Genomic DNA, 17,491 nt, shown 5'->3' on the forward strand with positions numbered 1-17,491 from the left:
CATTTTTACTACACAGTTTCCACCCTTCAGTGGCTCAGATGTTTTGCCTGCATTTTATTGCTGACCCTCAGGCCAATCCTCGAAACAATATTTGCTCAGGGTTTTGCATGCCTGTGTGGCTTTTTGTTTTTTCTTTTTTTTTTTAAATAAATTCACGGTGGGTGAAAACTTTCCTTCTTTCTTGTGATTTATAACAGGCTGGGGAGCGATCCTGCGCGCTCGCGCGAGAAGGCAGGGGATGAGGAGCGTGCGTTTTCGGGCCGCGAGGCCGAGAGCCCTCGCGTGCGGGTAGGAAGGACGGGTGCTCGTACCTGTGCCCTGCCAGCTCACCGGGGGTGAAAATCCTCCAGGAATCGCCTCCCAGAGATTAGAGTTTCCTGTAATTTCCAAATGGAAACAAACCCATGCAGACTGCAATTTTGCGCCTATGAATTCTGAATGAGTGTCTCTAAGAGCTGTCCTTTCTCCCTCCCTTCCTTCCTTCCTCCCTTCCCAGCCCCAGCACAGAGGCGGAAGCACCTTTCCGGTGCCGGGATTTTTCCCCACGTTGCCACCTCCCAAGCTCTTCACCTTCCGACCCGGAGCAGTCGCACGATGTCTCTCCAGCAGCGCCGACATCCACGCCGGTGTCAGTCCCTGTTTCTAACGCTCTCCCTTTCCAGCCTCCCCTTCTGCTCCGCTGCCTGCAGTTTTATGGCAGCGAGGGTTCTCCTTTTTTACGACGCTGTTGTTTTCAAAGTGCTTTTTATCACCTGGTTTTATCACAAAATCACCGTACAGCACCCCAAGTGCCACAGCAGCGAGGAGGGAGGGCGGCTCCGGAAACGCGGTGGCTTTCCCAAACAGCTTGAGGCCTCGCCGGGGAAGGGGCTGCGATCTGGTGATGGATGGAGCGCTTGTTATCCAGTATATTTTATCCGCGGATACATAAAGCGCTTTGTGATCCCAGCGGATACAGGGCACTATATAAATGTAAATCATTATCATTACCGTTAAATACCTTCTGCATCTTTGAAACCCACCCGTTGGAATCAAATCCATACGGGGCAGCTGGCATCCGGGCTTTCGCGGGCGAGCTGAACACAAGACGTGCGATTTTTGTCTTTGTTAGCAATTAAACGTGATATCACGAAAGACTTTTATTTTCCCCCTTGCAATTTTTTGTGCTGCCTCCGATTGGAAAGTCACTTCTCATCCACTACGAGAAAACTCCGCAGGCTTTCCTAGCAACAGCCGGAATAAGAAACAGCCACCCCGGGCACGCGGATGCTCCCCGGAATCATCCCAGCCCAGCGCACGCGGTGTTCATCCCCGCGGCGTCGCCGGGAGTTAAGGCCAAGTCAGAGGATCCCCCGTGCTGCTGGGTCACGGGGAGGAGGTTTCAGTCCCTCCGTCATTTATGACTCAAAGAAGAACGTAGACGCTTGCGTCCAACACCGTGGCTCTGCAGCATTTCTGCTGGGCCGCTGCCCAAGCCCAGAAAACCTCCTGGATGCCGACCACGTCGCAGCCATAACTGCAAGGAACAGAGGGCACAAGGCAGGATCACATTTATAACCCAGAGCTTCTTGCTTCTGCTTCATCCCGGTCCTTTTTTCCTTTCTTGAAGGGAGGGATCTGAGCCTGAAGGACTCGCTGAAGGTCGCACATGGAGGCTTTATGAACCTGGGGCCATAAATCACCGGATTCCCTCTCCGCCCACACAGGAGGACCGGGTGCCCCTTCCCTGGTTTTCCCACCAGCGCGAAGCCCGTATTTTCCTTCCTGCACCTCCAGCAAAGCCACCCACCCCTCGGGAGAAGGATTCACCCTACGGAAGCCTTCGATCCACGTCCTTACTAACCTGCAAGCAGTGGCTTGTAAACGTTTTGCAATATTCAGTTAAAGGAACGAGGTTTTTCCTAGTTCCCCAGTTTTTTTTTCCCTATTTCCCCAGCCTCTCATAAGCTGCAGCCTCCTGCAGCCCAGGAGAGATCTTCTATTTAGCTCTGTTTTCCTTTTTCATTTCATGCTGTAACGGAGACTCATCAGAGGTGTTAAATCCATAATTTGCCGTGAATCCCTTGTCTCTCCCCGCGGGGGTCAGAGTTGGGCACGTTATAGGAACCTGACAGCACGGCTTCATGCCCGTCCCCTGGCAGGGGGGACACCTAAAGTGTCACCTGCAGTGATAACCTGGGACAGGGGAGGGTTTTGCCCATTAATTACAAACGACACCCACAGGTCAATCAATTTTGAAGGCCAAGTTGAGCTGAAAGTAACGCCACCACCCCAAAGCCATCCCTGTCCTAGGACTGGGGGGAAAGTCGACATCCATCAACAAGTCCTTCAAAGGCAAACGCCACTTGGAAAGCCCGGGAACAGACAGAATGGTGACGGATTTGTAACAAGAAGAGGGATTCATCACAGGATTCACCAACCCTTTCTCCACCACGACCTGGGGAAGACGCCAGTTGCAGATGGAAGCCGCGCTAGGAAGCCTGAACTCGATCGCATTGGTAGGCATGGAGGTGTTGGGTTGGTGGTTGTACTTGATGATCTTGGAGGTCTCTTCCAACCCTAAAGATTCTACGATTCTGTGATCAGGGCTGGCAGAGCAGCTCAGAAACGAGCCCAGAGGGTACAAAGGCTGGACAACACTTAAAGGAGGGTGGGGGGAATCCAAGACATGCGAAGAGCAACCCAAGACAGGGCTGGCAAAGCTCTCGGAGCCAAGCAAACACGTCCCTCCGACTGGCCACACGCAGAGAGCCGGGCTGGGCAGGGAAACGCCCCAACAGCCGCTGTACGCATCCTCTCCCAAAGCCGCCGAGCGCGGCCCGGACGAGCGGCGTTGCCATCTCTGCCACATCCGTGCCAGGCACAAAAGGAGCGGCCGCGTTACGTCTAACGCGGACACCGAGCGGCGCGCGTCGGACGCAGGCGGGGCGGTTTTGCGGCGAGGTGCAGAGAGGTTTGTGCCCAGCGCAGGAGGTGACGCTGACGCAGCAGTACAAGCAATGAGCCCAGCAGGCGGAGGGATTTGGGCACAGCAAGCACCCCCACATCATCTCATGGCACTTTGCGGCCGTCGGAGGCAGGAGGAATTGCTCACGGCTCCTGCGCGAGGGGCAGGGAGCGGGGCAGAGCCAGCAAGAGGGGCTGGGAAGAGGGTGAGGGGATGACAGAGAACCGGGGAGGGTTTTTACAACAGCGCTGCGTGCTCTGCATCCGTCAGCTCGGCACAGACCAGCAGCTCTGCGGAGAGAAGCCAAGCGCTGCGTGTTTGATAAAAACACGGGTCAGGCCCTCCCCGCATCGCAACAAGAAATCACAGATTGGCGCCAGAACCCGAGCATTAATCATTTCCAACCGTGCCTCTTCCTATTTACCCAGCGGTCCTTCAGTCTTCAGCATTCCGGCAGGAACGCTGTTGCGGCTCCGAGGACGGAAGCAGGGTGAAGGTTGATGGGAGATGCGGCATCGCTGGTAGACCAAGCGACACCGCCCAAAGAAAACACCCGGGCTTCCAGGCACACAAGCAGCATGCGAACTGGGCTGTCTTTGGAAAAGCCTCAGGTTTCCCAGTGAGTACTGGGAAATTCCCTCCGAGGTCCTTTGGGAAGGGGCTTTTCCCATTTTCATGCTGACTGGGCACGCAGCTCTACAACCACAATGCAAGAGCAGCAGAGACAAAAGCTGGAGGCAGAGGTTGCCTTGCACCCCGAATTCGCACAGCACCCAGCACCCCCCAGCCCCGGGGTTCGCGTGGCTGGGCACGGTCAAGCCCGCGGAGACATCTTCCCGCCCCGGGAGCCAGGCCGGGACGCTGGCGAGGAATCCCCGCCACCCTCCGCTATCAAAAGGAGCCGGCTCGGAGCGCTGTGAACTTAAGCTGCTCAGACATGACATCAAATATTTAGGTTATTTGGGATTTGCGCTCGATTGTTTGATGTTTGTGTTTCATTCTCTGTAGACCCAGTTGCTATTTTGCCACTGAAAATATTCCCAGCAGAAAATGCAGTTCCATGAAGACCCAAACTTTTTCAAGGAGAAGAGACTGTCTGGAAGAAAATGATCACATTTTCATCACTTTTTTTTTTTGTGTGTGTGTGTTCTGAACTGACATCCTGACTCTACATGCTGGTTTCGGCCAAATTTTGCACTCAGAGACCTGAATTCTGTTAAAAAGTACGGAAAAACACTTGAGATGGCGCCAAGCTGAACTGGTTCTGGATTTGAAACATCCCCTAGTCCACGTTTTCTCACAGCAGCTCAGCACTGCAAACAAATATTGAAAAACGGCCCTTCCCAGGCCGCGGCCTCCGTATCTCCTGATCAAACCCCGCTGAAGAGCCGGGAAGCTGGGAAACGCAGCGATCATTGTGGCGATGGAAATAGCTTACTCTGCTCTGCAGAGGAGGACTGGAAAGACTCGGCTAGAGAAAGGATTGGAACAAAAGGAAAAAAAAAAAAAAAAGAAGAAAAGGGTTGTGAATGAACGAGGACGCACGTGACACGTAGGTGACCCTCCTCTTCTACTGTCCCTGGCTGGCGCCACCTTAAAAGACAGGAGCTCTCATTCCAAATTAACTTCATCTGTAGCGTTAAATAATTCACGTTGATTTCAGAAAGCGTTATTCCTAACGGGACACACATGAAGGCAGAGTTAATATTGGAAGAGGCCGTGGAGGGGGAGGAGACAGAGAATTAGGCTAGAAAAGGTGAATGTACAAGTTAATTGCCTATCAATTATTCACCGTAACTCTCTGGAAGTAGCTCCTCTGCCTCCCTCCTGGCGCCCCCATGGTCCCCTTGTCCTGATTGTCACCAAGTTCCCACCAGCATCGTTCCAGGACCAACCCTTTCCCTGCGTCGTGCTAGTTGGGTATCGGAGTTTGTTGGGACAGGGCTGGAGGCATCACATCTTGTGGTGGGGAGCACCAGAGACCAGGACAGGCTTGGGACACTCCTGCCAAGATGCCGGTGAAGGAGAGGAACCACGCAACCCATCCAGGCTCCGCCACACCCATCGGCTTTGCTCGACCGCTCTCCAGGCGCCGCGCGTCCTGCCCACCCTCGGCCATGGCGGGCTGAGGCTTCGTGCCGCCACCCGCTCGGCACGGCCCGTCGAGGCTCCCCCCTTCCCTCCCCTCTCCTCCCCTCCTGGGGAAGCCAACACTCTCTTCAAAGTTTCTCCTCGCTTGGCTGCCTTCAAGATCTGGGAACTCAACGCTAATTAACGTGTCTGCAAATCCCAGCTCGGCTGGCGGGGCCTCCAATTCCTTCACGGTCCCCCGCGTGCAGCAGGATCCGGGAGCTAGCCCTCTGGCTCCTCAAACCACACGGCTGGCGGATGCATATTTCAACAACACACATCTGCCGGCTACAGAATCTCTTGTATTTGCCCTCCCTGCTCCCAGCTTTGATGGAAGACCGGAGGGAACTCTCCAGTGGTTACCGTCAAAGTGTTTGCTTTGCAATTCCGCTCGATTGCTGGCTGATTTTATTTTTAAATTTCTTCAAGTCCTAATCAGGCTCTTACTTTATTTAATTAATACTCCGGCTTAGTTAAATAGATCATAAATTAAGAACCCTTGCCATTAAAGACGTACCAGGTAGCAAATAGCCTTCCAGTGGCTTCCCAGAGCCTGCCCGGCTCAGGTTCCCCGGCATCCTTTGCAGAAAACGGGGATGCCTCCGCATCTCCCAAATCCCATCTCATCAACCATTGCCTTCCTCCTCGGGCAGATGTCCCTGGGCTCCTTCCCTGGACAATTTGGGCAACAGGAGGAGGGAAGGTGAAGGAGATCAGGAGAAGAGGGGAGCCTTCAGCTTTGGGATGCGTTCCTGAGCAATATCTGTCCTTGAGACTACAAATAAAAGACTTCTCCTGATGCCGATGACTCTAACGGGCTCATCTGTTTGAGCGTCTGGACTTCCAAGGCTGTGGAATGATCTGTTCCACTACATTTCACCATGTAGATTTGAAAGCAATGTGACAAAACCTTAAATATTTCATTAAAATACGGTGTAGCTCTGCATCTGAGCAGGGAGGTAGGAGGCACCAGCCCCACAAAGCTGTTGTCAGACATGAATGACAGCGGTTGGAAACAGAATCGGGAGGCGTCAGGGGATTTGGTGATACCAAGAAAATGGAAAAGCTGGCAAGAGCGGACCAACCCACGCAAAAAAACCCAAGCTGAGACGGCTACTTAGAGCCAGCACGCACCGGATGCGAGGAGGAGAAGCACAGCTGGTGGCGTTACACATCTGTAAGCACCGACAACGCCTCTCCGTTTTTCCGTACAAACACGCGCTGTGTCTCCTGAAGTACAGTGCGTTTAGCTTGACGCGCTGCACGCCGCACCCGGCTGTCAGGAGACGGCGCTAGCTCTTACTGCACGGGGTGATGGAGGCATTTGCTCTCAGCGCGCTGGTTCCGTTCCCCTCCGTTGGGTTGGCTGAAACGCGGACCGCAGACCTCCCGCGGCGACGTCCGCCTTCGCTGCCGGTGCGGCAGGACGCAGAGTATCAAAGTGCGATCTGCTGACGGCTAACGACCTTCGAGCCCCTTCCGAGGGCGTGGTTTATCGCTCACACCCCCCCAACCAGCCTCACGTTTCCCCAGAACATCTGCATAAATGCACCTGAAGTGAAAAATGTGCCACCGACGCGTTGCACAGCCTCATTTTCTTACCGACTGGGCTTAAGTTGAACGCACTATAACTTTAATTTTCTTAAAAGGAAAACACGCTGCAAATAAAAGCTACGGAACATCTTAGCTAAATGTACCAATTAGCAACTACCATGTACATCCACGTAAACATTAACCACCATCTATTCAACACGTTCCGTAACCCCGAAGATAATAACGATTTCCTTTTGATCCATAAAAACATCTCGCCGCTCAATCAACGCTCTGCGGCGGCTCGGAGCTCTGACGTACGCCCGCGCGCCCTGGGACTAAATTAGTTTTGGAATCTTTAGCTCTAATTAAATAACATTATTTCTTTTGTCTGGCTCCAGCAACGTCTTCTGCCTTCGCAGCAGAAGGAGGGGAAGGCGACACGGCTTGCAGAGGTTGTCGGTAAGCGAGAAAGCCCCCCTGCCAGCCGTCTCCTGCTTTCCGATTTATTTGCGGGCTTCTTTCATGTGTGGGCACGTGTCAGCGCTGGGAGCCGCTGTGAAGGGTTGGTTGAGCAGACGGATGGATCAAAAGAAAATCATCGTTATCGTCGGGGTCAGGGAAGGAAGTGACGGCTGTCGTGCAAGTTTGGAGGTAGGGTACTGCGTAGGGTTGCGGAGAGAGAAAAACAAACGCAGGGGAAACGACAAACCAGGAATTAGAACTCGTTTTGGCAGTGGTACGCAGACGCCGGTGAGGTGCACCTTCAACCAGAACCGGTACCTTCATTCATTTTTGTGGCTGCTTAAGACTAATTAGCCTCGATCTAACTAAAAGCACTAAAACTCTTGGTTTGGATATTTTCTGAAGAATTTTTTTTTCCCCTGAAAAATTAACCAGGAAAAAAAACAATAAGGAAAAAACAAATCCAAACTTCAATTTGAACAAACTTAAATATGTGCACAGTTTCACTTTGGGAGTTGAATAATCAGGGAGCAATACAGACTTTTTGTTTAAGCTTTTCAGGAAAAATACCATTTTCATCAACTCCTCTGAAGCCATATCCGTCCTGGGAGGTCTCACGGAGCCAGCCTGCCTTTTCCCAGCTCATCTGATGAGCACCCACAACACTTCGCCAGCCTGCCAACAAACCCTTGCTCTCCCATCTCCCACCCAAAAAAGGTCTTTCCAAGAAGTTGGGAGCCGTCTCCTGTACGCACACGCGCTCTTGAATCGGCGTATATATTTGCAGAGCTGAAGCACCAAACCTTTTGTGCCCGTGTTGCTCATCCCGGAATCACTGTGCTCCCTAAACAGCTTCCCCTGCTACCGTTCTCAGGATCAAGACGGAACCCCATCGCTCTCATGATGTGTTCGTTTCCTCTCCTCTTGATTTGGCAACAAAACATTTTGTCAGCGCAATCCAAAGGACACAAAAACCCACAACAACCTCCAACGTGATGAGGAGACGGAACTTACCGAGGACAGTCAGCCGGGCAGGTCTGGATCGGATAGCCGCTTGAATGGCCTGACATTCGTAGACGGCGTCATCTTGGAGATCGGCCCTCAGGATTTTCAAGTGATGCTCTCCAGACAGATGGTCTCCTACGACCAGATAGCGTGGATAACCTGTGGAGCGCAAAAGACGAGTCAGGAGGCAGCTAGACCAATGAACCCGAGGATGAAGAGGACAGGGCGCGGGTTCAGAGCCCCAGCTGCCCCACAACAAATGCCCAGCTTCTTCCCCCTCTCAGCAGCCAACCCAAAGAGAGAGAGGTGTTCCAAAACGGGGGAAGAGACTAAGAGCTCAAAAAAGAAGTGCTGATGAAGGAGCATTCACTGAGATCCCTAGGAGGAGGGATGAACCCACCACCTCCGGCTCCTCTGAGCCCTGTCGTGGGATCTCCTGAACTCTTTACGTCAGCTATTGCACGCGTTTGTGGTGAAACCCCGGAATGCTTCCACTCTCAGGTCAGGGGGGGTCTGCGGGGGTAGTGAGAGCCCTGAGCAGCCTGCCCCGCATTTTGAGACACCCGAAGCACTGCAGAAGGAAGGCTGCGTCACCCCATCCTTCCCCGCGCTGGTGATTAATGCGACGCAGGCAGCCTGGCACGCTCTCTTGTTTTTTGCTGTTTCGCAAGCTATCAACAGCGGGATTTGCTCTCCTGAACCGCAAGAAATACAAATGACGGGTTTGTTTGTATTTAGCTAATTAGACGACTGGCTGAGCTGGTATCACGCGAGCTGGCAGCTCCTCTTGCTTAAAGCAGCCCCAGCGTCGTTAATCGTGGAAGTCATCCACAGAAGCTACGTACTTCAGCAGAGCTGCTGCTCGTGTGGCGAGGTCTTGGAAAGCTCAGCTGTCTGAAAAATGTAAAAGTTGTGGCACAGAGCTTTGAAAAACCGTTGAAGAGGGGATTGCTCACTCACTCAGGCAAGTCTGAGAAATAATGAGTAATTGTATGTAATATAAAAATAAAAAAAAAAAAGGAAAAGAAAAAGCAGACATTGCACCTTAGAGAGGAGCGGGTCCCTGGGGACCAAGAAACTCGAGTCCTCCCCTGGTTTCTGAACGTTGCTGTGGCTCGAATCGGAGCAAACCCCCCCCAGGTCTCCTGCACCCGCAGAAGGCGGGCAGGAGGTGAGCGACGGCAACGACGCACGGGGAAAAGCTCTGCTGCGCTGCGGGGGCTGCAGCTCCTAGAAAGACCTTCCCAGGTTTTGTGGTCTCAAGCAAACAGTCTCCCTTAGTCCTGTGAAATATTTCACTAAAAAAAAAATCAGTATTTTCCCGCAAAATATACAGAATAAACCACGTAACTTTTCTGCTGTTGTTCCAGAGCCTTCGCTGGTTGCAATAAACCCTCAGTCACAATGCGTGCGTGGGGTTAAGTAACGAGAAGTCTGGCCAATTTTATGATCAAACCCGTAATTTGTCGACAGTACAGCTTAAGGACGCCACGAGCACTTGTGGACTCTGCCAGACTGCAACAAACACAGTTATCTAAAGCAAACAGACTTTTTCGTTTTGGAGAACGTCAAAAGAGGCACTTTCAACACTTAGGAACCATCTCAGCCGGCATTTTGGAAGTAGCATCGCCACTTACTTGAGAGGTCCCGTCCGACGCCAAGGGCGAGCCCGTCTTTAATCCACAGCACGATGCCATTGTACTCGGGGATGGCGCACAGCAGCGTCACGGGCTGCCCGGCAATCACCACCTGGTCCTGGGGCTGCTGCGTGAAGGAGGACGCTTGGCCTGGAGGGGGACAAAGAGGATGCGGTCAGTTTTCCACGCAACGATGCGCCTTGGGATGCAACAGCCAAGACGCTCCTGCCGTGGTGCAAACCTGCAGCTGAATTCTGCCCCCTCCCTCTCAGATAAAAATTGGCCATGATTTTCCTCCTGGAGGGAAAAAAAGACATGGCAAAGAGGTGCCGTGTCGCTGGTTTATTTTGGATGGCGGTGCGTTGCAGCCGTTGGGTCGAAAAGCAGCAGGTTGGGAGCTTCACACGCATCCGGGGATGAGGGGACGCACCAGCCCTGGTTCAGCACCGCCTTTTGCCGACGTTTCATCGTCAAACTCACCAACCGTCCCACCCTAACGAGCCAAGTTCTCAAGCGTGACACCTCCACCTCGGCTGACGCACGGGGACCACGCGTGGGGGTTCATCACCCCTCTCCTCACCCTTCCCCACCCCGAACGCTGCGGTAACAATCCAAAGCCCTGGGGTCACCTCCTGCCGTGCGATGTCTCGCGCCTCAGGCGTGAGGGGAAACTTTTCATTTCCGACGGAAAGGGCTCTGCTGCAGCGTAACCTCGCTGGCACCAGGGTTTGCTAAGCGTTCTGTTTTCACTCTTTGAAATCCATCACTGTTCTTTGCCTTTGCCGTGATTGAAAAACACTCAAAAGTGTTAAATCCTGCTATTTTTTAGTTTTTTCTTTTCCAAAACGAGTGCTCTGGTTTTCAATCTGGCAAAGTGGGAATCTGGGATGGCCGTACAGCGCATCCCTCTGGTTCAGCGGTGTCAGTTTGCTCCCTCCTCCGGCATCTTGTAAAGAAAAGAGTGAAAGCAAGAACAAAACGCTGCTGAAGCACCCCTAATATTTCGGGGATATCTCCCACTTGCGCTATGAGCCGGCACGTGCAGGTAGTGCCACATCCTGACGCTGGAACGTCCTAAATATAAAACATTCCAGACCGATCCGCCGACATCTGGATGCCTTGTGAGCGTGGTCCTTTGTGTCAGTTATTTGAGGAGCATCTGAACAGTGCTTAAAATTCTCGCTCTTACTCTGGGCGTAGGAGAGATCTGAAAAAGGGAGAAGTTGGGAGCACGACGGAGCGGCCGGATCGCGACCGGCTGTATTCCTGAGGGGTCTTCAAGCTCAGGAGCCTTGCTGTGTGCGAATTATCACCCTGCAGCGGCGCAGAATTAAAAGCCCGCACTCCTCAGCCGAACGCCGGTTCAATGCGCAGAATTGCACCAGACTGAAGAAAAAGTTTCTCTCTAAAATCAGTTTGATCAATCAGGACAGGCTCCACGTGAGCCACCCCAAATCGATTCAAGCCTGATTTACATGAACTCCATCGAATCATTGACTGATGATTAATCCGAGCCCAAGGTTAAGTGCGACACGATTTCTCGCAGCTAAACTTGTTCCCAAATGAGTGGTTGGGCCTTGCCCAAGGGCAAAGCTCCGGCGCTCCATCATTTTCCAACGCGTGCAGTTAAACCCACGCAGGCCCCACGCGAGCGCCGATATTTCAATGGAATTTAGCGTCGCTGAACTTCAACGTGCTCTTAGCCAGCTACAGGTGCACGCGGAGAAGCAGAGCCATCCTTTCTGGATTTCTACTTGGAATTGCGAGCTAGAAATTTGATTTCACAGGGAATATTAATCAGCTCTGCATTTTCTTCAGACTGAGAAAGGACAAGCACTGCTGGCATAATACGGAAAAGTGAGGATGAGAGAGAAAATTAGGAAAAGAAGCAAAAAAAAAGTGAGCATTTTGCTTTGTTGGGTGGTTTTTTTTTCTATATATATGTTTTTTTCACCTGCTAACTATGTTTTCACAGCTCACTCCATAATGTTGACAACTCTCACGGCAAGCCGGGCAGGCGGGGACAGCGCTGGGACACGGCAATAACCCCAAAAGATTGTTTGATCGGCGAGAACGACCGGGGTGTCAGCTGGGAGCTGCCAGAGCCGGCAGGAGAAAGCAGAGGCACAAAGTGGTGTCCGTGCCCTCTGAAGACGCCCATTAAGCAGAGGCTTCATTTGGTAATTGCTGTTGGAAATGAAGCCCCTTTCAGGTTTTTTTTTCCCTTTTCCTTTTTTTTTTTTTTTTTTCTGTTTCTTGATTTGATTTAGAGAGCAGCTGATGGCCACGGAAAATCAGAGCAGAAACGTGGCATATGCCTCCTGTCTTTTCCTTCCCTCTGTTTGTTCAGTGTGAAAAATTGTCACTTGAAACTTGGGGGTTTTTTTTGTGTCTCAGCTCCGACTCAGCCGCAGGAGAGGAGAGACGGCGGGAAGGGCTGTAAGAGCATTACCTGGCCCAGTCCCTGCTCCACGGCAGGATCATCTCTCCCTAAATCACAGATAAAAAAAAAAGAAGCGAAAAAATAAGAAAGCGCTGAAGGCAGAGCTCAACCAGCTTTCAAATCAGCTTAAAGTCTGATTACTGGGTTTAACTGGGTTTGGAAGATCAGAGGCCCGTCCACGTTACAGCTTTCCGCTGCCTTATGTTTTAATGTCGAAGGAACAAGTGATTTGCAGAAAAGTTTTAAGGGAGATAAAATACTTGACAGAAAATAACTGAAAACAGGTAGAGATCAGGAGACGCCGATTTACAAATGCAGGTTGAGCCGTTTCAGCTACGGGAAAATGGGCTGAAACACCTCAGTTGGGTACTTTTCCCATGAACGTTTACGACATTGTTACGAAAAGGGGCTTTGGTTTCAAAGCAGGGTGGGTTGACTCCAAGGACAAAACAGAACAAGCATGTCAACACAAGATGCTGTCGGTCAACCAGAAGTTTCCCATTCTCTCCCCTTCCACTAAATAGGGTATCAGCCAAAAAAATTCCATTTTTAAGTATAACCCAGCTTCCCAAATCCAAATCCTTCTAGAGATTGGAGTTCAGACCACATGAGCCCAATCAAGAGTCTAGGCAAGGTACCCGCGCCACGATGGCCATCGGCCGTCTACTGTCTTCCTCTCACCTCCTACAGCACCTTCCACACGAAGGGAACCCAGGTTCTGGTTTTGGGAAGCTCTCCTCTTGCAGCCATTGCAAAGAGTTTCAACACGTACAAGTCCCCCCCCACCCAAGTGTAGTCCTCTTCTACTTCCACACATCCAACATCTTCTGCTCCTCATCCAGCAAAGGAGGGGCGCCAAGCAGAAGCAAATATTAGGACTCTGAATTCACTGTTGATTTTTTTTTTAAATGGATATGTAAATGAGATGCCAACCATGCCTCTTGGCCACGTTCTAGAACAATGGCCAAGTCCCACCTCTGGGTGTTCTTGAGCCGCCCTTCTGCTGAATGCAAGTTGTCAGCCGTGGGTTGACCCGCTACATTAGATGGAGGCTTTGGTGTCAGAGAAGGAACGAGAGGCTCTTTGGTGTCAGAGAAGGGACCAGAGGCTCTTGATCTTGGAGCCTTGTCTTCTCCTGGTTGCTGGCTTTGCTCCCTGAGGAGCTATTTACGCTGCATGACCCGTTTTCTGGCCGTGCTGTCTCCTGTCTTCCTGGAGGAAGTCTCTCTAAAACAAAAGCCAGAGCCGCTTCTCGCAGCTGCTGAGATCCTAAACGGCAGGAATGAAACAGGAGAATAAAGGACCCACCGTGAACAGCAAGCCGGCAATAACGCTAACCCCGCTTTCAAAAATCACAGGCAGGAACAAGTGTGTCATAAAAGCGTAAGAAAAAAGAGAGGAAGAAAAGAGAGAACTACTTTAGAACTCTCTACATTTCCTTAATGGATTTTGCACCTGTGGCTCCTGTTTCTCAGTGTTTCTCTGTAATGTTGCCTTGTTCTCTCAAACAAAGGCTGAGGCTCCGCTGTGTTTGTGACTTCCAAGGGAAATCACATCGCCAGCACCGCAGCATTCCTTTCCAGGCAAGTCTCGACACCCATGCCTGGTGAGAAGGACCAAAAATCCCCTTTTCCAACCCAGAAACCAGAGGGAGGCACCTACACGATGCCGTTGCCAAGGTCACGCCGGGTGTCTGCGGTGCAGCAGGACCTTGAAAGCTCCTTCCACCGCCAAAGCCCGAATCAGTGACCGGCTTTCTAAGCTCTCTGAAGACCCAAATCTGTTTGCATGAGTTCTTGTCTGAATTATTTCAGCTTGCAGCCTCCTGTGTAAAAAAAAAAAAAACAGCCCTGCCTGCAGACAACTTGCCGCAAGAAGAGAAGAGGCACCTGGGAAGAGCAGACAGTTAAATTTTCATTACCCAGGAGAAGCGAGTATTGTAGCGAGAAGCAAGAGACTTAGAGCGGGAACAATGACTCATTAGAAATGGAGATACCGTGGCTCCTTTTATGCGAGTGAAGCTTTGAATTTCCATTGTGTTCCGCAAAAGAATTAGTCCTTTTTGTCGAGGAGAGGATGGAAGCGGCGAAGGAGGACTATGAAGCTCCTCGTAAAAATATTACTGTTTAGAAATGAAAGGCCCAGTGATTAAGAGTGGTGGGACGTTCTCCTCAATGCGGAGAGCTAATCCGTCCCGCGACTCGGAGCCGGCGTGATGTGTGGCAGGAGGACGATCAAGCCAAAGCACCGTCCCAGAAGGGTCTCTCTTCAGACCAAGCACCACTGTACCCTGACGTAAGGCCACAGCGCTTCAGCCCAGCTCAGGGCTGGCTCCTCGAGACATGACATCTGGGGATGGAGCCATCTCTTGAGGGAGGGTAGAGATGGCCTCCCAATGGAGGAGGCTTTGTCTCCACACCACCTCGTGCGCAGCTTCTGCTATCGATCCCGTGACGAATGGGCTGGTTCTCAGCGCTCAATCAAACAGGTCCTCCTCTCCGAGCCAAGGACAACGAGCTCCCTGCATAAGGTCTGTCGCACTCGAAAACGCACGCCCGCATTGATTTTCCGATGACTGGGAAAAGCAAGCAGACAAAAGTGTTACATTATTTACAAAGCTCTCTGGAATTGGCAGTCATGGGGACGCACAGCGCAAACAGGGGAATGGCCGTGCGGGTGGCACAGCCGCTCGTTACCTGCCTCCCAATTATCTCCCTGATGAGAGGTGCAACCCAGACCAGCCTTGAGGTTGCACCGTGGAGCAGAACGGAAAGGAACAGCCAAGTGTCCCCAGCAAGGATTTGCCCACACAAGGACAAATGCAAGCTTTTCTTGCACCTTCCAAGGAGCAGAAGACCTGTGGCTCCCCAAAAAGATGAACTGCACCAGTGATGCTGTCTGGGGTACAGAGACGTGGAGCAGCACCCTCAAGGGAAAATCCTCAAGGTGATGATCAAAGCCATGCCGTGTCGGCTTCATGGAAGGAAAAAGAAAGGCAGCTTGAGTTGGTCCCTTGCATAAGCTTTGCGTTATTGCATTTTGTTTCCTTGAGGGAAGAAAAAAAAAAAAAGAAAAAATCTGTTTGAACAAAAATGTCAGTCTGGCCTTTTTAGCTTGACTACGCAAGTCCGGCTCACATGGCTCCGGTACGCTTGACGCTGCTGAATTATTCTATTTGAAAGAAAAAAAAAGCACGAGACCCGTCAGTGAAGGAATGAATCGGCTGTACGGAAGGCAAGAGGCAGCCTGCTCCTCACTGACCCGGCATCGGAGGCATCCCCTCTCCCCGCGCCAAGCGGGGAGCCGAGCTCTCACCTTGCTCACCCCCAAACATGGAGGGAGACGGCGCCCGTTTTCCCCTCGGAGCATCCCAACGAGCAACGCCTGGCGCTCCCAGCCAGCCGCGCAGCCCCGGAGGGGAAGGAGTGGGCTGCGCTTGGGGGAAACCCAAGCCAAAGTGATCCCGGGCGCAGGGATCACCCCAAGAAACGCGGAGCCAACAGCCAGAGCCGAGTTTAAGCTTGGCTCTGCGCAAGCCCGCTCGCACGCCCGAGCTCATCCCGCAGCCATGTCAGGTATTTTCATAATGCTGCTCCGAGAAAAACCAGCAGCATCCCGCTGTGTCCACTAAGCAGCTTCAAACGGGAGACAGGGAAATTCTGAATAAGCTATCAGACCTTTTAGAAATCTTTTTGTCTGTTAGTCACACAGGCAAGAGATCTGAACTATCGAGCATTCCACTCGCTTTGATAGCCGCACGAAATCCCAGCGCTGCTTTCAAAGTCACCGCGAGCAGCTTGATCAGCCACGCAGAAAGGGCTGAAATGTCATCGTCTGCGCCGTTATTAGCTACCGATTGGGAAAGGTGTACGAGGACACTCACTGTGGGATATTTATTAGCAACCCCTCCCCAGCACCAGCTTCCAGAATTACCTCTTGTGAGATTTAATGCCCGTTCTCGGTAGCTGCACTGATAGAGAACAAACTAACGTGCTGCATCATGGAATCAAAAACGAGCTGTTCCCAACAAGCAGCGTTCGAGTGACCTTACGGCCCGGATCGCTCGGAATATTCAGGCTCAGCGGACGGCTCCGGGCCGTTCTGCGTTAACAACCTCCTGTGTGCCGGCTGCCCAGATAAAGCCCGGCTCATAGGAAGCAGCGTTATCTCCTGTTAGACAAGCTGACAGAGCTCGAAAAAAAAAAACCCAACCAGATGAGCTTTGGGGCTCCCGGGCTGGGGACAAGCATTTTGCCACAGGGGCCAGCGCACGAGGGTTTGCTCCTGTGGCAGGGGAGCAGGCGGAACGGAAGGGTCAGTGGGAGGCAAGGCTCGTCGCGCCGCTATAGCTGAGGGCCACGGCCTGGGCTGCTGCGACGGGGTCCAAGGTGGGCTCCAAGCCCTGAGCCTCCTGCCAGGAGCGACGCCTGCTCTTGCTAGAAAGGCACCACAAGATATTTCAACGGCACTGGGAACCTCGTCACGGTGCCGATCAGCATCCGTCGTTGCGTGAGACAGGAGACGCGTCACCCTCGTGAGCGGAGGGGAAGAGATTTCCTCCCATTGATCCACCTGCAGGCCCCAGCTCCCGCTGAAAATTGCCGAAATATTTTGTTATCAGCACTCCCAAGGAACCTGGCACAGGATAATAAATTACCATTCGCTCGTCCGTCACGGCGTAGCTGTCCTGGCACGGCTCCACGGCGGCCAGACGGATGGGCTCACAGGGGAACCGAGAGAAGAGGAGGGGACGCTCCGGTAACGCCAGCCAAGCCAGCTTTGTGCGCGGCATCTCCAGATGCTTTTCCAACGCGAACTATTTGTAGCTGACAGACGGCACGTGGAAAGGGGTCGGCGTGTCCTCGGCTGCAGGAGTTTTGCATGGACACGCCTGGGACCTCAACCCACAGAGGAGGAAAAGGAGCTTTTCCTTCTAAAATAACAGCGGATGCTCAAACTATGGGGCAGCCGTCTGCCCCTCACAAAGCCTCCTGGCTAAAATCTGTAAGGATTATATCCCTTGTGACCTTCTGAAATGTCTCAGGCTCCGGATTATATCCAGTCCGGATGCGTCCCCTCAGCCCACCCTTGGCTCGCAGATGGGGGCTGCTCTTTTGAATTACAACCCCATAAATCTCAGCTCATCTCTGAGTCAGAGGGCACACAGGACACTAGGAAAGGAGAAGGATGAATAATCCATTTCACAAACGATTTGGAGATTTCAAAGCCTGGCTCTGCTCCCAGGAAGAGCGGCAAGTGGAAGTTGGGTGGAAAATCAGACCAAAGAGCTCGCCTTGGGTCGCACCGCGCTTCGCTTCCATCCTCGCCTTTCAA

General features: G+C 52.2%; 1 protein-coding gene across 6 annotated transcripts in view; it reads right to left on the reverse strand.

The window, feature by feature from the left end:
* Window positions 1-17,491, reverse strand: part of KIRREL3 (kirre like nephrin family adhesion molecule 3) — a 282,072-nt gene that overhangs the window by 58,821 nt on the left and 205,760 nt on the right. For all 6 annotated transcript variants that reach the window (XM_086766284.1, XM_086766283.1, XM_086766282.1 and 3 more), the window contains 2 exons: window positions 9,715-9,864; window positions 8,087-8,236 (listed from right to left, as the gene is read on the reverse strand). In XM_086766284.1, the coding sequence (XP_086622410.1) occupies window positions 8,087-8,236; window positions 9,715-9,864 (300 nt within the window). The remainder of the gene's footprint in view (window positions 1-8,086; window positions 8,237-9,714; window positions 9,865-17,491) is intronic.

The sequence above is a fragment of the Chlamydotis macqueenii genome, chromosome 24 (genome assembly GCF_036417535.1).
Source record: "Chlamydotis macqueenii isolate bChlMac1 chromosome 24, bChlMac1.mat, whole genome shotgun sequence".
Lineage (NCBI taxonomy): Eukaryota > Metazoa > Chordata > Aves > Otidiformes > Otididae > Chlamydotis > Chlamydotis macqueenii.